Raw genomic sequence first — 22,335 nt, forward strand, 5'->3', positions numbered from 1 at the left:
ATGGGGAAAAGAAAGATTGAAATTAAAAGGATTGAGAATGAGAGATCAAGGCAAGTATGCTTTTCAAAGAGGAGAACAGGGCTATTTACAAAAGCTCACGATCTTTGCATTCTCTGTGATGCTAAGATCACCATTATTACTTTCTCTCCCAGCGGAAAGCCCTTTGTCTTCTCCCATCCTAACCCCGACGCCATCATAGACTACTACCTCGGCGGCCCCACTCCTCCGACCACCATTGCGGGACCCTCCATCCTCTCCAATCAACAGTTTCACGCCGAGATAGAAAAGAAGGAAGCTAAGAAGAGAAAACTGCAGGATTTAAGTTGCAGTGATGAGAGCTTCTGGTGGGAACAAATCAATGATGAGTATTTACAATCTTTAAATTCTGTGGAGGATGTGGAACTTGTAAAGACGAAGCTTGAAGAACTTAAAAGTAAAGTTTTGAGACGAGTTGAGGAGACTCATCCCGCTCTGGGTGAAAATTAGTTCAGAGGTTGTTGGTACTTGTCCGGTTGCAAATACAGATACTTCTGAGGAGGAGGATATTTTCTGTCAGCTGGAACCATAATTCCCCGATTTTTAGTGGGCAAACTATTTTAGGGATTTTATTAACTTTGAGTACTGATATATATATATATATATATATATATATATATATATATATATATATATTTATTTATTTATTTTTATTTTTTTCAATTGTATTGCTAGTGGTTTTGTTATTCGTTATGAATGGTTCTGTAAATGAAGGGTAGGGATTTCATAAATATGGATCATGGATAATCTTTTAGTTTTTTTAATGGTCTTACTTCTGGTTTTTGTTGGTATAATTAAGAGTGTTCTATAAATAAGTGGGAGAGAAGAGTCAATTTCCTTTTCTTTTCTTTTTCCTCTGTAATTATGATAAATTAATAAATACAATTTTCTGTGCCTTTTTTATTCTTGAGCAAATCTCTCTCTCTCTCTCTCTCTCTCTCTCTCTCTCTCTCTCTCTCTCTCTCTCTCTCAACAACCTCCCTCTCGGCAACATCGGAGATTCGTATACGACACATCACTATCCCATTAACCCACTTACATAACACATAGAAAATAACTACACCCACGCCACTTACATAAACATAGGCAATAACTACTTCCACAACTCTACAACTCATAAGCTATATAACTAACACCCATAAACACACATCCATCCACTAACTAACTCCATTTACACCACCACTGTCATGCACACATCAAGTTCATATATGATTCTTATCTAAAAGAATTAGACTTCTATTATGTGTGTTTTATCAAAAAATGTGGTGGGATTTTGTTTAATTAATGAAAGTTCTAAGTAAAACTAGGGATGTCCTAATATTCAAAAGATACTGAACCCAGAAAACCTAGTCAAATAATAATATAACAAAGTCGGTATTCCATTTTAGAAGAACTTATATCATGTCCACGGGTACTGAGTTAAAGCAATATGGCTATACTAGGTGGGCCCCACCTTGTTCGTAAATCCAAACCATTCATTTTTTATCACCACAACCTAAATAGGTCGGCCCCAAATCATCTCCAAAAGATTATCCTAACCAGGCTTAAGATCACCATTTGGAGATGATTTTTGTGGCCCAATCTATTTAGATTGGGGCGATCCAAATGAATGGTTTGGAATAAGCGAATTAGGTGGGTCCCACCATATTCTTCTATCAGGTTCTACGTATATAGAGAAGAATTAGAGTTTAATCAGGTTCTATGTATATAGAAACAAAGATAGGTCATGGAAAGTCTACATGATTCTTATAGATTGGATTTAGGGATATCCTAATATTCAATATACAAAATCCCGGAAACTAGTTAGGTGGGCCCACCTTGTTCGAAATCCACAGGATTCATTTTTTACTGCCACAACCTAAATCGGTGGGCCCCAAAAATTATCTTCAAAAGATGATCCTAACCCTCTAGATCGAAGGCTTATGATCAGCCTTTGGAGATGATTTTTGTGGCCCAATCTATTTAGATCTTATCCCTCCTAAAAACAGGGATAAGATGATCTTCTTCGCATGCCCAAGGAAAATCTATATACGGTTTGAAAACCGAGATTTTGTGTAATCTCCGAAAAACCAGGGATTTTGTGTAATAATAACTAACACGTTGTCCACCAAGCGAAGTCCGGCATCATATAATTTCTCTCTTTATTAAACCCTTCTCTTTTGTTCTTCATAGTTTCTTTATTAAACCCCTCTTTTGTTCTTCATAGTTTCAACGTGTGGAGGAGAGATCAAGAAAGCCAGATATCTCATTCTTCCTACTTTTTTTATTTCAACTCGAGAGAGAGAGAGAGAGAGAGAGAGAGAGAGAGAGAGAGAGAGAGAGAGAGAGAGAGAGAGAGAGAGAGAGAGAGATCCTTTCTGTTACTTTTTTGTTTTCAGAGATGGGTAAAAGAAAGATAGAATTAAGTAAGATCAAGAGTGAGAGAACAAGACAGGTATGCTTCTCAAAGAGGAGAATGAGGCTTTTTAAGAAAGCTTCAGATATTTGCACTCTCTGTTATGCTCAAATCCGCATTCTAACATTCTCTCCCGATGGAAAGCCCTTCGTCTTCGCCCATCCCAACGCGGACACCATCATTAACAACTACCTCGCCGGTCAAACCTCCGTCCTTGCCGGTCAACAATTTCACTCCGAGGAAGCTAAGAAGGGAACTAAAAAGAGACTACCACACGATCGTTCGAGTGGTGGGAGCTTCTCGTGGGATGGAATCAATGATGAATAGTTAGAGTCTTTAAGTTTGATCGACTATGTGGAACTGTTGTTAAAGAAGGTTGAAGAACTTAGAAAGAATGTTTTGAGACGCACTGAGGAGCTTGATCATATTGAGAATCCTGTGCTAGTTGAAAATTCAGGTTCTGGGGTCGAGGATCCTTCACAGATTGCAGATACAGATGCTTTGGAGGACGATATTTTCGGCCAACTCGAACCAATATGCACCATTGATTAGAGGGCGAATTCAGATTATTCTTTTGGTTTCTTGCCCCTAAGAAGCCCTGAGTTCATCATATTCATTTAATTCTTTTTTTTTTGTGATTATTATTGTTGGGATTTCATTAACATTGTTTCGTTATTATTAGGGAGATGATATTTTCACTCGTATTAAGCTCACGCTCCCCTTATAACTTGATTTGACATAAAAAAGGGTTAAAGTTCTCTGTTATGTTCCTACCCATCAATTCTTTCCTCACTGTTTCTTGTTGGAAGTTACTAAAAGTTTAGGGTTTCTAAACTTTAAACTGTCCTTTGATTTGGATTCTCTAAAACATGGATTGCCATGTTTAGAGTTACTAAAGTTGTATGGCTTTGCATATTTAAAAACCTTTCATGTTCAAAGGGAAATCCCTTGAATTTGGAAATGTTTGGGAAGGGAAAGATGACTATAATTGCACTTTCTAATTAGGGTGTAGTTGCCAAACGAATTTGGGCACTTTAGGAAAGTTCTATGAGAGCTTTTGCCTATAAAAGAGATCCTTGGTCCCTCTTGCCACACACCACAACACTAGAACTCATTGAGAGAGAGAGAGAGAGAGAGAGAGAGAGTTAACTTTTTAATGAGGAGTTATTATATGGCGGGCGGTTCTTTGGATCAAATATCAAGGGCGGTACTTTTTTCGTAACTCCCGCTTGGGTGTGCACAATATAATTTCTCTTTGAGGAGATTGATCTCCACAAAGATGACGAAGGCTGATATTTCGACAACACACTTAGTCACGACAGAGGTGAAACAACCTCTATTATTTTTTTATGACAAATAATATTTTTCACAATGTTCTTTTCCCTAGATCCAAACACCTCCAAAGGATTCGTTTGGGGTACCACTATGTTGAACTTTATTGAAGAAAAAAAATAGAAAGAAAAATAAAAACACCCCAAAACCATATCTTTTATTTTAATATTATTCTAGGACCTAGGTTGAAAAATGTGATCCATGGATTTTAATGGTGAAAGCGTGTTCCATATTTCTAACATAAAATTAATTTAAATCAGTCTTTTTAAATGGTTTTTCAAATTCAGCCCAAAACCGATTCTACATCTGTGATCTAAATGCCCATTTTTGCCAAGAATCAATTTTCGACTTATAACTGCTTCTCAAAATCCAAAACAAATAGGGCCCAAGTGTTCGTCTAAGGTTTTTGCATTTAGGAAGGGTGCAGATCAAGTGGTTGAAGCCAACACTAGTCCAACCCGAGATAGCATTCTCTCAACCCTAACCCTACCCAACTGGAGCCTTGGGTCGGGGATGGTCAATCCTAACCCAAGCCCCTCTAAATCTCTCAAGCCTAATCCAACCCGTCGAACATGCTTTTTCCAAAACGGTTCAGGTTGAGTCGTGTTGGGTTTGGGTTAACCTAGGGCCATACCGAAAAATACTAAAAAAACATATAGCCCTAAGATATCACGATAAAATTGGAGGACAGAGGTCAGGTTTGGGTCAGATTGCCCTAGGCCTCAACAGTAACCCAACCCGAAATTAAATCGTGTTGGCTTTTCCCAAGGTCAGGTCGCTCTAGGTCTCAACGGTAGCCCAACCCGAAATTAAATCGTGTTGGCTTTTCCCAACCCGACCCGAGGAAAGGCCAACCCAACTAGAGCCAAAATCGGGTCGAAGGCATTGGGTTCGAGTTGAGCCCGACCCATGTTGCATCCCTAACATATAGGTATAGGTTTGTCAAAATCAGTTTGGCATTATACAGATTGCATAAAAATCCCATGGGAGCTTGTATTTCTTCTTTTCATTTTGGAGCTTGTAATAATGATAGGGAAATGATATCTGCGCCAAGGTGTTTCAATAAACAAGCGCTCCACTTGTTTGTCATGTAGTATTTAAAGGGATTTCAGAGGATATTATGGTTCTCATAAAGCTCTTTAAACCTTTTAAATACTACATGACAAACAAGTGGAGTGCATGTTTATTGAAACACCTTGGCGCAGATATCATTTCCCTAATGATATGATCTGAAAAAACAGAAAGCTACCTAATGGTTTCCATGGCATTCTTTTTTGGGTGAAGAGCAAAACATTGGTGTTCAAAATTAAAACTTACATTCAGAGCTTCAGACACAAATGTGGAATTTTTTCAATAGAAAGCTCACAGCTTTGAAGGCTTGAGGAGCAAATCAGGGGTGAACTTCTGTGCTGCGCTTAAGCTACCCTTAATCTTCACTGCACCTCTGTTTCCATCAAAAATGAAATATCAAATAAAGTAGAAGAAAAATTAAAAAGAAAAAAAAACAATATTTTTTTGTTTTGTTTTGAAAATCATAAAAAAATGGCATACCTCATGAAAGCAATTTGTGGGTTCAGCTTACCCATGGCTACTGCAAAAAAATCGGCGTCGTTGAAAGAAAATATGGCGTCTGGTTTCCCTTCGTACGGCCCTAAATTTCAAATATCAATGGTGAGAAGGAGAACTGCGTAAAGATATAGGCATATAGCATATATAAATTGGCCACCTATGTTGGCACTGCTATGTTTTGATAACTGCACTAACTCTTCTTGTCTTTTATTATTTAAACAGCTGTCAGCAGTTATTTAAGTACCCAAAGGGCTTTCACATGCCAGTTAAGAAAAAAAAGAAAAGACAAGCTGAGTTGTGCAATTATTAGAACATGGGAGTGCAACTATCAGTAGACTATAAATTTTGTCATAATACTTCTTGGGTACTATATTTGCATTACCACATTTTGATAATTGCACAACATGGGCTTCTCTTTTATGTTTTATTTGGTTTCTATGAGCTTTTGGAGGACAGTAATATATAACGTTTGACAGCCGTTTAAATAATAGAGACAAGATGAGTTCGTGCAATTATCAAAATTTAGATGAGTTCGTGCAATTATCAAAATTTACATGAGTTCGTGCAATTATCAAAATTTAGACGAGTTCATGCAATTATCAAAATTTCTTCACTACTGATATTTGCACTAAAATGTTTAGATCAAGGATTTAAATTTCGGTTTCGGACCCAATCCGAAATTTTGGGCCGAAATCCCGTAATAATTAAAAAATATTATTTAATTCATTTTGAAATTTCGGACCTAAATTCCAAAATTTTGTAATCTTTCTTTTAAAAAAAAAAAAATACATTTTGTCAAAATTTCGGCTGAAATTCCGCCAAAATTTGGAAAATCGAGAAATTCCTTATTTCGCCAAATTTCGGTTACGGTCTCACCGAAATCCGAAATTTAAAACCATGGTTTAGATAATGACACAAAATTGGCTTCTAAGAGCATTTTGAGAACAATAATAACCTTTGAAAGCTGCTTAAATAATAAAAGACGAGTAATAATAATAGACAAGATGAATTAGTGCAATTATCTCCGCTACTGATATTGGCACTACCATGTTTTGATAATTACACAAAATTGGCTTCTCTTCTGTTTTAATTGGCTTCTAAGACCTTTTTGGAGAAAAGTAAAAGCCATTGATAGCAGTTTAAATTATAAAAGACAAGATGAGTTCGTGTAGTTATCAAAACAATGTAGTGCCAATATCAATAGCATTTTTCGTGTTAGATTTTGTGACGGAACCCTGACCTTTGGTGACCTCTCCTTTCTTGAGGTCGACAACGTAAGTCTCCTCATCGACTCCAATTTTCTTAAAAAGAAATAACAAAGAGAATTAGGGTCAGGGTTTTAAGGAGTGTAAAATAGTACAAGATAATAAACAGGCTATTGATATTGGCACTATCATGTTTTGATAATTGCACTAACTCAGCTTGTCTTTTACTATTTAAACAGCTGTCAAAGGTAGTAACAATTCCCAAAAATTTCTTTAGAAGCCAATTAATAAGGAAAAGACAAGCTGATTTTGTGCAATTATAAAAATATAGTAGTACTGCCAATATCAGTACCGAAAACAAAAGAAAGATAAAAAGGGCAGACATTGGGAGCGATGTTGAGCTGAAAAATGTGGCCGATCTTCTCTGCGACCTTCTTTCCGGCATCGGAGGCGAGATGTAGCTTCATCTGCTCCATTAGAGCGGCGGATGTTAGCTGACTTGTGCTTGCCATTTTCTAAGATGCGCGAGGGGTGCAGTTTCCTGGTTTCAGAGGAGGAAGAAGCATTTTTTATTTGTAGGGTCGTGTAGGTGAGGAAAATAAATTCTGAGTTAGTTATGAGTTTTTATATGGTGTGTGGTTTTTCCAAAAAAAAAATATTGTACGGCATTCTATATACGATGATCCAAACCGTCCATTTTCTAGGCCACACGATAAACAGATCCTAACCGCTCTATTTATTGATACCACACACCATATACAGCATATGTATATAAAACTGGCTCTTTGTGTCCTTAGTAATCAAAAGGGGCGGATATATCACTTCCTTTCCCAAAAAGCTCCCAGCAGCCTCTTAAAATGGAAAAGACAATATGAGTTTGCCTCATTATCAAGATATGGGGTAGTGCAAATATCAATCACCTTTTTTTTATTTTTTAAGTTGAATGGAAAGTCAAACCCCATTTCATAATGTTAGGGTTTTATATTGGGTTAAGAGATCCAAAACTTCCCAAAACTTTTGGTTGGCGAGGTGGATATCAATAATTAGTGAAAAGGCGGGTGTGTGGATACCAATTTTAATTGTGCAGAAAAATATGGATTGCCACGTGTTAGAAAGGACATCCTCCTTGAGATTTTATACGGTGTAAGGCCTTACAACAATCCGGTAGGGGTACCGTCCTTGATATTTGGTCCAACAACAGCTCACTTTTTGAGGAGCTGCTGTTGGATCAAATGTCAAGAATGGTACTTCCACCGTACAAAAGCCTTATTGTCGTAAGGCCTTACACCATATAATTTCTCCTTTTCTTAAGTCTTCAACTTTCTTACTTTTGTTTGGTGAGGTAGGCTTAGTGGTTGCGAGAAGGGTATATCCATCCTCTTCTCTTCCCTGGGACAACCACATCTAGTGTACTTCTAATAGGAGTGCAACTCGGGTCCGGTTGGTATTTTTAATTCTAAGATAGATAAGAATACCCTTTATTTGTTAAAAGTAAGAAAAAAAACTTCTTTGTATAGTTTTGGTACTGTGATAATGAGAAATTATATAATGTGCGGCCGTTCAAACACGTATTTTTTAAAATATACGGTACGGCCCATTCCCATTCCGTAGGTTGATTCAAATCATCCATTGGTTGGGCTACAATGTAAATTGGTTGTGCCCCAAAAATCATTTTCATAGGATGATCTTAACCGTCCGATCTATAGAGGGATTCAACATTATGGAAACTTCCATAAATCGGAGGGTTATGATCATCCTATGGAAATGATTTTTGGGGCACAACTTATTTACACTTTGGACGATTTGGATCATCCTATGGAGTGGGCCGTACTGTACCTTTTGATGTGCCGTTCTTGGAAACTCATATATCTTGAAATGAAATGATCCGAGCTGTTCAACCATTTGTGCTAACTACATAGAAACGTGATTTGTGTTTAATTTAGACGGTAAATCTCGTGGGCGATTAGAAGGCGACTCACATGGTCATGTTCATAGGCCAAATGGACAAAGCATTAGACCCTACTAAAATCAAGGGTTTAGGATCATCAAATAAATTAAAAAAAACTAATAAAACCAAAAACCTCTACTTACCTATCTACTGGCAAATCTAGAAATGAAGATTGGTGTGACCTTGCCGCAAATGACTAAGCGCTTTCCTTCTCTGTCTTCGCGTCTCTCTCTCTCTCTCTCTCTCTCTCTCTCTCTCTCTCTCTCTCTTAGTATTTGGTAAATCAAATAAATTTAAAATTATACAGTGGAGAGTCGAGCTTGCACATGCAACTATACTTGGAAATATACCATACTTGGAGACTCCTTTTGCAAAAACCCCAAAGAATATATAACTCGGTTCGAGTTGCCCAAGCGCCGACTCGAACTTAACCCGGGTTGGGAAAACTCAACCTGAATCCGAACTCAACCCGACCCGACCTGGCCTTTTTTTTTTTTTTTTTTCCAGGTTGAGCCCGACCCGAGTTGCACCCCTAACTTATAACCACTCTTTTATACTAGAGGGGGCTGTCCCAAGTAAGAAAACGAGGCAAATATTTTATTTCCCTTCCCAGAATCGTAGGTAGGGGTGGCAAAGGTGTGGTTTCAGTTCGGTTTGAGGTTTGACCGAACCGAACTGAACCGAACCAAAATTTGAATCGGTTTGGTTCCACGGTTTCGGCCAATGTTGCCACCCCTAATCGTAGGCAAGTACGCTCCCGATTAGGAATTTTCAACAGAATAGTCCAACAATACCGATAAAGATATGACTAAATGGACAACCTAAATCAGTTCTATACACGAATTAGGATGTTATCCTACTTAAAAAATTCAAAATCACCAAATTATACATTTTTCCTTCTTAAACTTTCCAAAATACCCCACAATCCCCTAAAATCCTGTTTTCCCAAGATAACTTTGCCATTTAAAGAAGGGAAATGATTTTAGCCATGCGCATGTGAAACAACTAGTAACTCCAAAAGCTTAAGCTGATGGAGATGGTGTGGATTTTTGCTATCGAGGAGGTTTGAACTCGGGACCTTCAACTCTGATACCATGTGAAACAACCTGTTACGCCAAAAGCTTAAGTTAATGGAGATGGTGTTATTTGATCTTTTATACTTGAACACTATCTTTTAGTATTCGAAAGAGCTATAAAAGGTTATTACGATTCCAAAAAGCACTTACTAAATGACAAGCTACAGTGGGCACGCATCAAAACATGATTGTGTTGAAATCATTTCCTTAGGGCCCGTTTGGATACGTCCCATTTTGTAATTTGGATTTGAACTTGAGTTTTGAATACAAAATGAATAGATCCGGCAGCTCATGTAGAGGTAGACAGAGAGGGAAGGGGGTACTTCCTAGTGGAGGGGAGAGGTTGAGGAGCAAAGAGGGTGAAGGAAACTGCCAGATCTGTGGATTTCCAATTTCTTATTTCCACTTCAAATTTAGAAATCAGATTTTTTTAACTGTCAGCTGCTGAATTAGAAACCCAAGAATTTGATCCGATCCAAATTACAATGCCAAAAGGGCTGCAAATGTGAGAAATCCAAATCAAAATCTTCTCGGCATCCAATGCAAGTGCACATGCCATTTTTACCGTTTAATGCATTTTCGTTTTACCCACTCGAAAAGAACTGTTGTAACCTTGAATGGTAAGAAACCATTGAAACTTCTCCATTTTAGTTATTTGTTTTGAGAAATATCAGTTACCCAAAGGTAAATATAAAGTTTTACCACTACAAAAAACCGGTGAAAACAATCTATTCCGTAAAGCTGTTAGAATTGGGGTCAATTAGGTCAAAGTTGGGGGCTACTAGGTAAAAGTTTGGGACGGCTGGGAAAATTTGCTGTAGACTCACCAAAACTCTTAATAACACTTTAACTCTTAGGATAAAGAACAAATAAAGAAAGATTTATAAGAACAAACAATCAAATCGACTCCGTAAAACTGTTAGAATTGGGCTCAATTACGTCAAAGTTGGGGGCTACTAGGTAAAAGTTTGGGACGGCTGGGAAAATTTGCTGTAGACTCAGGAAAACTCTTATTAACACTTAACTCTTAGGATAAGAACAAATAAAGAAAGATATATAAGAACTAACAAGCAAACCGACACCATGCAGTTCAGAATCACAATTATCTTGATCAAGGTTATCAAAAGGAGTCCCATCTAACCTAACTTTCTAATTTTATAATAGATAAGATCTCACTGGTGAGCATTGTTAAATAATATTTTTGGACTTGGTACTCCATCTTTAGAGCAATAATGCATAACATATGGTCCCTGATGTTGGATTGTGTAAGTGGTAAACACTCAAAAGTAATAAACATAGAAAGAGATTAGGAAATGATTAGGAGATCATCAGTCCAAACTAAATAATTAATGCATCTAAATGGACATGGCATAAATTCACGTGGTTTAGGTAAATTCAAGTGGTTTTCTCTTTTTTCTTTGTTTTGTGCAGCGAATTCTCCTTTTTCTTTGCTTTGTGCATTCTCTGCACCTACAAATACACAAAACCATTCTGGAGATGGTTGCCGAACACGCCCTTAATAAACAAAGAGACACTATATGGGAAATGATAAATTCACCCCGTTTTTTACATGGGACAGCAACTTGCAGTGTACATGGCAATCAGGCCAGTTGAACACTTTCTCACATAGTAAACCAGTCTCTCTGCACTCATAGATACACTGTAGGTGGCTGCCCCAACTAAAAAAAAAGGAGCGGATTTATCACTTAAACCCTACAAGAAAACTGGGTTTTACCTGCGGTCTTGACCTCTGTAAAAGTAACAAAAACTGCCAGTAGAACCCGGAAGAAACAAAGACACTACTAGGGGTGTAAACGGATCGAATTCGGAGCGGATATGGCTATATCCGAATTCAATTACAGTATACACTATCCGAATTCGGATTCGGATTCGGATTCGACGGATATTTAATATCTATTACCGAATTCGTATCTATCGGATATTGTTCGAATTCGGATATTATCCGTATCCGTTTATCCGGTAAATTCAAACATTTTATTGCAGCACTTTATCTTTTTTCTCCTACTTACTCGAATGAATTTTCCAAACCCTAAAACTAGACCTCTACATTCTCTTCACAAAATTAACTCTCAAACCCTAAAATATATGAGATCCTCTTCTTCCTTTTAAAACAAAGGTAGAGAGAGAGAGAGAGAGAGAGAGGGAGGCGATGGTATCTACGGGCAAATCTAGAAATCAAGATTGGTGTGACCTTGCTCAAATGACTAAGCGCTTTCCTTCTCTGTCTTCGCGTCTCCAAGTCTTAGTATTTGGTAAATCAAATAGATTTAAAATTATACAGTGGAGAGTCGAGCTTGCACCTGCAACTCAAAAATTGAGTGGGTCCCACATTATTTGAGTGATCCAAAGCTCCAAACCATTCATTTGTTGAGCCTTGATGCAGATAGGTTTAAAATGGACGGCATAATATAGAAACCTCTACAGATTGGAGGGTTAGGATCGTCCCATGGAGAAGATTTTATTTTGGCAAACCTTATCTACATCAGGTCCAACAAATGAAAGGTCATCCAACATTGTAATTTGGTTTACTTTTTTGGGAAAATTTGCTGTAGACTCACCAAAACTCTTAATAACACTTTAACTCTTAGGATAAGAACAAACAAAGGAAGATATATAAGAACAAACAACCAAATGGACACTTGTACGTTTTCTAGTGACGACAAGATAGAATCGACGAAGGTGGGCCCCACAAGTTTTGATTACATATTCCAATAGAATATACAAAGGTGGGCCCCATCTTTAGAGCAATAATGCATAACATATGGTAAACACTCAAAAGTAATAAACATAGAAAGAGATTAGGAAATGATTAGGAGATCATCAGTCCAAACTGAATAAATAATGCATCTAAATGGACATGGCAACTAAATAAAAAAATTGTCCTTTAATTTGACCAGTTCGAGGCGACACTGAAAAAAAAAAAAAAAAGAGTTCATGTGTCTTCTAAAGCTAAATTCACGTGGTTAAGGTAAATTCAAGTGGTTTAGCTCATCTAAAGCCCAATTCACGTGATTTAGCTCAAAAATATCTCCATTATAAATCCTACTTCAAATCCATTGATATAGGAGAGAAATATAAGGTGTGTTGTATCTCTTGTAGTTGACACAGGCCATTAAAGGAGAGCTAGCCATGGAAGTGCAACAAGTTCTTCACATGAACGGGGGAGTTGGAGATACCAGCTATGCTAATAATTCATTAGTGCAGGTCTCTCTCTCTCTCTCTCTCTCTCTCTCTCTCCAATCCAATGGTCTTCTAGATGATTTGATTAGGATATTTTTTCTATGGGAAGTGATATATCCGCCCCTTTGATCACCTGGTACAACCAGCAGCAGTGTATCAACTGCAGAGGGGTTGATGTACAGAAAGATTCAATGGGGTTGATTGCCACGTACACTTCTGTTGCGTGTCCCAAGTAATCGAAAGGGACGGCGGGTGTCCATCGTAGGCATCTGGGAAACTGACTTCATAGCCGGGGAGGCATCAACACCCCTCCCACATGAAGTACATCAGCCCATCTGCAGCCATTGATACATTGCTGCTTGTACTACCAACTGATCAAAGTGGCAGATATATCACTTCCTTTTTTATTTTATTTTCTTATAGAGTACGTTAGGGTGTGTTTGGCAAGGCTTCTCATTTCATCTGATTTTATTGGACAAAAATGGGTAGATGATGAACCGCGGAATCGACTCACTCCACAAAATCTCATGCTTATACGCATGAAAATAAGAATCGGGAGAAACGGGCCTAGTGGGCTGTGCATACCCAAGGAGATTTTCTCCTTTTTCTTTGCTTTGTGCATTCTCTGCACCTACAAAAACACAAAACCATTCTGGAGATGGTTGCCGAACACGCCCTTAATAAACAAAGAGACACGATATGGGAAATGATAAATTTGCCTCTTTTTTACATGGGACAGCCACCTGCAGTGTACATGGCAATCAGGCCAGTTGAACACTTTCCTACATAGTAAACCAGTCTCTCTGCAGTCATAGATACACCGTAGGTGGCTGTCCCAAGTAAAAAACAAAAGGAGCGGATTTATCACTTCCCTACAAGAAAACTGGGTTTTACCTGCGGTCTTGACCTTTGTAAAGTAACAAAAAATGCCAGTATAACCCGGAAGAAACAAAGACACTATAAGTGAAATGACAAATTCGTTCCTTTTTTAACATGGGACAGCCACCAGCAGTGTCCGTGGCAATTAGGCCCTCTACGGTCATAGATACATTGCAGGTGGCAGTCCCAAGTTAAAAAAAAGGAGCGGATATATATCCCTATAAGAAAATTGGGCTTTACCTACGGTCTTGACCTCCGGTAAAAGTAATAAAAACTGCCGGTATAACCTATACAGGCTGTCATGCCCCAGGTGGTGCCTATCATTTTTAACTCTTGTTTTGATGGGGTTGGTCCCTCGATCTCCACACATAAGGTGTGACCCGCCATTTTACACCATGATTTGATCGGTTGGGGCCCATTATATATATATATATATATATATATATATATATATATATATATATATATATATATATATATATAGGAAATGGTTTGTGAGCAGCTCAGATAAGCTTATCTGAGCAGAGCTCACAAACCATAGGGGGGCACATTTTGGGGGTGATCCTAAGCATACATTTGGAAGGCCCATCCTGGATGGGGTGTGTACCAAAAATCAGCTATATTAGATCATCTTAGGGTGTCCATTTGAGGAGGGAAAATGGACAGATATTGTTTGTCTACAAATCTGCCCAGTTTTTCCCTCCACAAATGGAAGGGTTAGGATGATCCAATGGAGCTTATTTTTGGTACACACCCCATCTATGATGGGGCCTTCCAAATGAATGATTAGGATCACCCCCAAAATGTGGGCCCCCCATGGTTCATGAGCTCTGCTCAGATAAGCTTATTTGAGTACCTACTCACAAACCACTTCCTCATGTGTGTGTGCGCGCGCGTGTATATATCCAAAAATAGCATGGTCCAAGAATGCATGGTCCAAGAATGCTAGTCTCTCTCTATTCATTCCAATGGTCTTCTACATGATGTGATTCTGATATATTTTTTTTCTCTTTTCTTATAGAGAAATATAATAAGCAAAGGAATGCCGATGCTAGAAGATGCAATACTGGATCTTTATTGCACATCCTTCCCTGAGAAGTTGAGCATAGCAGACTTGGGTTGTTCTTCGGGACCCAACACCCTCTTTGTGATATCTCATATCATAGATACTATCAAGAAGAAATGCCACCAGCTGAACATTCCATTGCCAGAATTCCAAATGTTCTTGAATGACCTTCCAGGGAATGATTTTAACAACCTTTTTAGTTATCTACCAGATTTCTATGAGAAGCTTAAGGAAGAGAAGCATGTCAGTTTGGAGCAGTGTTTCGTGGCAGGAGTGGCTGGTTCCTTCCATGGGAGGCTTTTCCCAAACAAAAGTCTACATTTTATTCATTCTGCTAATAGTCTCCATTGGCTCTCTCAGGTCAGCACTTTCGCCCATCAGCACTCAGTTGTCATTTGGCTACAAATTTAGGTATTGTTTGAATCAGATTTTGAGAACCGATTGTGAGTCCCAAACTGATTATTGGACTCAAGATAGCATTCAATTTTTAGTCTAATAATCAGTTTTGGACTCACAATCGGTTCTCAAGATCCTAAACAAACAGTGAGTATATATAATTTTGAGTCCAATAGACACACAATTGGTTCTTAATTTTGAGTGACCGTTCAAGGTATATATATATATATATAGAGAGAGAGAGAGGAATCTGTTGGTGCGCTTAAGCTCACCAAACTTATGGTGAGCTTAAGCGCCCAATCACATGGGGGCCCACTTTGTTAGGATGATCCAAAGCATTCATTTGAAAGTCCCTTACATAGATGGGGGGTGTACCAAAAATCAGCTCCATAGGATCATCCTAACCCCTCCATTTGTGGAGGACAAAAATGTACAGACACAAATCTGCCCATTTTTTTCCTCCACAAATGGAGGGGTTAGGATGATCCTATGGAGCTGATTTTTGGTACACCCCCTATCTATGATAAGGCCTTGCAAATGAATGGTTTGGATCACCACAAAACATGTAGGACCCATGTGATTGGGGAGCTTAAGCGCACCATAAGTTTGGTGCGCTTAAGCTCACCAACAGTTTCCTCATATATATATATATATATATATATATATATATATATATATATATATATATATACGTGGCGAGATATAGTGGCCGTTCAGGGTAAGAAAACGGTTCCAGCGCAGATAGCTTAGCTGTGCTTGAGTGCAGGAAACAAGAATGGGACTAGGCCTGTAAATGGACATTCGAAAATCCGATTACCGTCCACATCCGAATCCATTTAAAGCGAATATTATCCGAATCTGTTTCAAGCGGATATTATCCGAATCAGTTTATGAGATCCGTCTCTTAGCGGATACGAATCTGGTAAATGGTACATCCGCTCCATTTAACATCCGAATCCGAGAAGTACATCCGTTTATCCCGAATATCCGGATCCGGATCTGTATATCCGAATCCGTATCCGCATCTGTATCAGAATATCCTGAATATCCGTATCCGTATATGTAGACACCCCATTTTGACCGGAACCTAAATATCAAATTCGAATAAAATTCCGAAGTTGAATTGAAACCTCGAAATTGAAATTCTCGAAGTAAACCCAAATGAGGAGAAAACCCGAATTTGTACCAGTTTATTGCGCATGTTAGTATGTGCAAATCATCCGAGAAGTTGTTAGTAACCCCAGGAAGGTCCTTGCAAAATCTTGTAAGAATTAGACGAAATTTGACAAATAAGACGAACCAAGTGAGTGAGGATATTATTTTCCTAATGAAACGAGGGGTGAGTTATCTATCTTGGAGTTATCCAAAGGATGAAAAGGGCATAAGACACTATCTCTAATAGCACATAGGGGAGTGGTTTATCCTAAATGGAGGTTGTCCCAGATAAAAAAGGGGTCGAATATATCATTTCTATTTTTTTTCTCGCCCAAGCCACCCCTTGGTTGTGAAAAAGTAGTCTCAACTCTCAACTCTCAAATACACTAGCAGGGGCTGTCCAAGTAAGAAGAAAGGGTGGGCAAATATAATGCCCTTTATATGCCACCGATTAGGGTGCTCAAAGAGGGGGGTTCTCATTTTTTTTGGGGAAGAAAGAACAGAAACAGGCGAGAAATGAGAGCAATGGGAGAGAGGGTATGAGGAGATTTGGGTCTTCTTCTCAGATCAGCTCGAGCTCCGGCCCCGCCATCATCTCCACCTTCTTTTCCACCATCATTTTCCCCTAATTTCCTTCCTTGCTAAACCCTTTTCTTCCTTACATCATCATATCCCCATTATCTTCCTTGTTGTGAGCTTTAATCCCAAACCCATCTCAGCCTCCATTTCCTCTCCTAGCCATCGCCACCATCACTCCAATCAAATCCGGCAAAGACCCCATTTCTCTGGTATCTCCATCTTCTTCCACCTTCGTCAAGATCAAAACCCTCGTCGGATTTCATCTCCGATTGCTTAATCTCCATTACTACTACCATCAAACCCTACTTCTACTCCTCTTCGAAAACCACCTCTATTCCTGCTACCATTTCCTCCACCATCAGCCCTCTCCATTCTCATCTTCTAACTTCATCTCCACCATCAGACCTTAGATCTAGGGCATTTTGGGTCGAATCTACTTACTATCAACCTAGATCCGAAAGTTGTTGGAGTGGAGCTTGGTCATCTTCTTCGTTGATCTCATCAACACCAAGATCTGTTCTCCAATCGGCTCCCTCTTGTTAATTTCAAGTATTTAGGTAATACTCTTAACTCTTTCTGTGTTGGTGAAATGTTTGAGCAATAAGTATTCGGATACGAAATTCGGACATTCGGATATGATTTATTCGAATTCGGATATGAATTTAGACATTCGGATATGAATTCGTCTTCGGATTTGAATCCGGATAAACGGATACGGATAATATCCGAATTCGAATAATATCCGTTGGATGCGAATTCGGTAACAAATAATAATTATCCGTTCAAATTCGGATACGGATACGGATACGGATACTGAATATTGTAAACGAATTCGAATTCGGATATAGCAATATCCGATTCGAATTCGATCCTTTTACACCCCTAAATGGGACCTCATTGTTGGGGTGATCCTAAGCATTCATTTGAAGGGCCCCATCATGGATGGGGTGTGTACCAAAAATCAGCTTCATTGGATCATCATAGGATGTCCATTTGTGGGGGTGAAAATGGACAGATACTGTTTGTCCACTAATCTGCCCTTTTTTTTCACCCCAAAAATGAACACCATAAGGTGATCCAATGGAGCTGATTTTTGGTGGACACCCTATCCATGAAAGGGCCTTCTAAATGAATGATTTGGATCCCCCCAACAATGTGGGCCCACCCCTGTTTTTGAACTCGAGCACAGAAACCCTTTGTTAGGATGATCCAAAGTATTCATTTGAAAGGCCCTTACATAGATGGGGTATGTACCAAAAATTAGCTCCATAGGATCATCCTAACCCATCCATCTGCGGAGGTAAAAATGGACAGACTCTGTTTGTCCACAAATCTGCCCATTTTTGCCCTTCACTTTTGGAGGGGTTAGGATGATTCAATGGACCTGATTTTTGGTACACACCCTATCTATGATGGGGCCTTGCAAATGAATGGTTTGGATCAGTATAAAAAATGTGGGACCCATGTGATTTGGCACTCGAGTGCACCTAAGCTTAGGTGCGGTCGAGCGCACAATCCTTTACCTTATATATATGTGTGTGTGTGTGTGTGTGTGTGTGTGTGTGTGTGTGTGTGTGTGTGAGAGAGAGAGAGAGAGAGAGAGAGAGAGAGAGAGAGAGAGAGAGAGAGAGAGAGAGAGAGAGGGGGGGAGAAAAGTGTTTCAAGTCTGTCGACTAGAGATCATTCTCTAGTCCTGCAACCAAAAACACTTGGGTCCCACATTTTTTGTGGTTATCTAAAGCATTCATTTGATAGGTCCCATCATAGATAGGGTGTCCACAAAAAATCAGCTTCAAAGGATCATCTTAACCCTTCAATTTGTGGAGCTAAAAAATGAACAGACTTGTGCCGATTTATAGCCGTCCATTTTAAGCTCCACAAATCACAGGGTTGGGATGATCCTATGGAGCTGATTTTTTGTGGACACCCTCTCTATGTCAGGGCCCATCAAATGAATGCTTTGCATCACCCAAATAAGGTGGGACCCATGTTTTTTGCTCGCCGGACTAGAGAATGATCTCTAGTCGGCAGACTAAAAACACTTCCCTCTCTCTCTCTCTCTCTCTCTCTATATATATATATATATATATATATATATATATATATATATATATATATATATATATATATATATATATATAGCTACACATACGTGTAGCTAACTTAGCTACACCGAAGGCTTAAAATACAGTGGGCCCCACATTTTTTGGGTGATGCAAACCATTCATTTGATGTGCCCTCACATAGATAGGGTGTGCCCACGAAATCAGCTCCATAGGATTATCCCAACCCTACGATTTGTGGAGGCAAAAATGGACGTGTAAAAACCTTCACAAATCTGTCCATTTTTTCCTCCACAATTTGAAGGGATGGGATCATCCAATGGAGCTGATTTTTTGGGCACACCTTATCAATGTGAGGGCCTATGTATGAAATGAATGGTATGCATCACCCAAACAATGTGGGCCCACTGTATTTTAAGTCGTCGGTGTATCTAACTTAGCTACACGTATGTGTAGCTCCACTTAACTCTAGACCTAGCAAACGGGTGGGCCGGGCTGGGTCAACCCGTGGGTGATGCGGGTGCGGGTCACACGGGTCGGGTCAGGAAATGACCCGCATTTTTTAGGGTCAGAATTTAGGTGAACCGCGAGGCCCGCGGGTGGGCCGGGTCAACCCGCGGTTCACCCGCAAATTCAAACAGTCGTTTATTTTGGAAAATGTTATCACTGGATTTTGATGAGGGCAGTATGGCTGGCACCGTGGGATGATCCAAACCGTCCATTAGATGGCCCACAGCCTAAATAGGTTGTGCCCCAAAAATCATTTCAATAGGTTGATCCAAACCCTCCGATCTATAGAGGGTTAGGATCAAGTGATCAACCCTCTAACATTCAGATCGGAGGGTTGGGATCAACCTATAGTGCTAGCAACAACCTATTTATATTCTATGGTGCCAGTTATAACCTATTCAGGCATCAATCCCTTAAAAAATAGATTAGCATGACAAAATCACCATCCTTTGCATTAGAAAAAAAGAAGTCATCTAACTAGATTAGCATGAAAAAATCACCACCCTTAAAACAGCCAAATGACCCGCGGGTGCCCGTGGGTTGACCCAACCTGACTCGTGTTTTTGCGGGTTGGGTCACCCGCGGGTAAGTTTTTACAGGTCACTAAAACTTAGACATGTGCCCGCAAATTTGCGGGTGGGTCGGGTCGACCCGCGGGCACGGGTCGCATTTGCCAGGTCTACTTAACTCTCTCTCTCTCTCTCTCTCTCTCTCTATATATATATATATATATATATATATGAGAAAACTGTTGGTGCGCTTAAGCTCACCATTTTTTTGGTGCGCTTAAGTTGTTATAACGCCTCCCATTCGTTTAAATGTTTGGGTCCCGCTGGGTCCCGCTTAAGCACACCAATGGGAGGCGTTATAACAACTTAAGCGCACCAAAAAAATGGTGCGCTTAAGCTCACCAACAGTTTTCTCTATATATATATATATATATATATATATATATATATATATATATATATATAGAGGAATATGTTCGTGCGCTCAAGCTCTAATAAGGAATGGTGCGCTTGAGTGCACCAATCACATGGGTCCCACAATTTCTGTGAGGATCCAAACCATTCATTTGCAAGGGCCTATCATAGATAGGGTGTGTACCAAAAATCAGCTCCATTGAATCATCCTAACCTCTCCAAAAGTGGAGGGCAAAAATGGGCAGATTTGTGGTCTGTCCATTTTGACCTCCACAAATGGATGGGTTAGGATGATCCTATGGAGCTGATTTTTTGTACACACCCTATCTATGTAAGGCCCTTTCTAGTGAATGCTTTGGATCATCCTAACAATGTGGGCCTCAATGGTTTTTGAGCTCAAGCTCACAAATATGTTCCAACGCTCAAGCTCACAATCCTTTTCCTCATATATATATATATATATATATATATATATATATATATATATATATAAGTGTTTCTAAGCACGTGCTTAGGGAGCTCCCGAAGAGCAACTGGATTGGTCGCTTTTTGTGGACCCCGTAGAGGTGGAGCCGCCATACAAACCAATCGGTGGCTTTTTAAGCTACTTGTGCTTAAGGAGCTCCCTAAGCACGTGCTTAGAAACACTTTTCTCATATATACACACAGAGAGAGAGAGAGAGAGAGAGAGAGAGAGAGAGAGAGAGAGAGAGAGAGAGAGGTGTAGCTACACCGACAGCTTAAAATACAGTGGGCCCACATTGTTTGGGTGATCCAAACCATTCATCTGATAGCCCCTCACATTGATAGGGTGTGCCAAAAAGTTCAGCTCCATAGGATCATCCCAACCCTTCAAACTCTGGAGGAAAAAATGGACATATTTGTGAATGTTTTTACACGTCCATTTTTTCCTCCACAAATCGTAGGGTTGGGATGATCCTATGGAGCTGATTTTTTGGGCACACCCTATCTATGTGAGAGCCCATCAAATGAATGGTTTGCATCGCCCAAACAATGTGGGGTCCACTGTATTTTAAGGCGTCGGTGTAGCTAAGTTAGCTACACGTATGTGTAGCTACACTTTTTTCATATATATATATATATACACACTACATGTTGTGTCTTGAAGTAAATCCTAATTGAAGCATGAAAGTATGCCAGGTTCCTCAAGGGCTTCAAAACGAAATGGGCATCTCATTAAACAAGGGAAAAATTTACATAGGGAAGACAAGCCCTCCCAGCTTGTTCAAAGCATACTTAGCGCAATTTCAGAGAGATTTCTATTTGTTCCTAAAGTCACGTTCGGAAGAAGTAATTGGTGGAGGGCGAATGGTCCTTACACTTGTCACCGGAAGAAGCTCGGATCCATCTATTAAAGAATGTTTTTTCCACTGGGAACTGTTGGCTCAAACTCTCAATGACATGGTCTCACAGGTAGGGAAACATCACATTGTAAATCTTTTCAAAAACAGGTTACATTTTCTTATGTTATTGGTTTTTATGCTTTAATGATAAGTTTGTCCAATTTGGGGAGTGATTGAACAGGATAAAGTGGATTCATTTAATCTACCCTTCTATGCTCCTTCAATTCAAGAACTAGAGGCTATTGTTAACAGAGAAGGATCCTTTAGTCTTGATCGACATGAAGTAATTGAAATTGTTAACTTCACAAGTGGGCAAAACGTTGCAAAGTTTATAAGAGCTGCTACAGAATCTATGCTAGCTGATCAGTTTGGAGCCGCGATAATGGATGACTTGTTCCGAAGATATGAACATAATGTTGATGTGTATCTATCAAATGAGAAAGCAATCATTATCAATTTGGTTCTTTCTATGACTAGAAAAGAATGAAAATCAACATATAACTATGGCTAAACAAGAACAAATGATATGTAATAGTTCTGTATTTTGAAGCTTTGTATCCTGCTTCCATATTTCAATAGCATTTTATGCTTCGTGGCTAGTATTCTAGAAAGATGTTTTAGCATTCTATTATGACGTG

The 22,335-nt window shown here is 39.1% G+C and overlaps 3 protein-coding genes across 4 annotated transcripts; 2 read left to right on the plus strand and 1 right to left on the minus strand.

Moving 5' to 3' along the window:
- Positions 1-486, plus strand: LOC143857607 (agamous-like MADS-box protein AGL29). Its single transcript, XM_077368065.1, has one exon. It carries the CDS (start codon positions 1-3, stop codon positions 484-486), a length of 486 nt encoding a protein of 161 aa, XP_077224180.1.
- A 4,523-nt stretch (positions 487-5,009) lies between these two features.
- LOC143858316 (sterol carrier protein 2-like) lies at positions 5,010-7,102 on the minus strand. Its single transcript, XM_077368971.1, has 4 exons — positions 6,921-7,102; positions 6,573-6,633; positions 5,315-5,414; positions 5,010-5,207 (listed from the first exon to the last, which is right to left on the minus strand). The coding sequence occupies exons 1-4, from the start codon at positions 7,047-7,049 to the stop codon at positions 5,126-5,128; spliced, it is 372 nt and encodes a 123-aa protein (XP_077225086.1). The 5' UTR covers positions 7,050-7,102; the 3' UTR covers positions 5,010-5,125.
- A 5,326-nt stretch (positions 7,103-12,428) lies between these two features.
- LOC143857981 (putative jasmonic acid carboxyl methyltransferase 1) lies at positions 12,429-22,299 on the plus strand. 2 transcript variants are annotated; one of them, XM_077368556.1, is made up of 5 exons: positions 12,429-12,550; positions 12,682-12,786; positions 14,663-15,067; positions 21,495-21,767; positions 21,879-22,299. In XM_077368556.1, the coding sequence occupies exons 2-5, from the start codon at positions 12,712-12,714 to the stop codon at positions 22,182-22,184; spliced, it is 1,059 nt and encodes a 352-aa protein (XP_077224671.1). In that variant the 5' UTR covers positions 12,429-12,550; positions 12,682-12,711; the 3' UTR covers positions 22,185-22,299. The 2 variants fall into 2 exon arrangements, with proteins under 2 accessions (XP_077224671.1, XP_077224670.1); XM_077368555.1 differs by lacking the exon at positions 12,429-12,550 and having other exon boundaries at positions 12,557-12,786.
- Positions 22,300-22,335: the final 36 nt, after the last annotated feature.

Source organism: Tasmannia lanceolata, unplaced genomic scaffold (genome assembly GCF_043159265.1).
Source record: "Tasmannia lanceolata isolate RefF3 unplaced genomic scaffold, GAP_Taslan_0.1 ptg000025l, whole genome shotgun sequence".
Taxonomy (NCBI): Eukaryota; Viridiplantae; Streptophyta; class Magnoliopsida; order Canellales; family Winteraceae; genus Tasmannia; species Tasmannia lanceolata.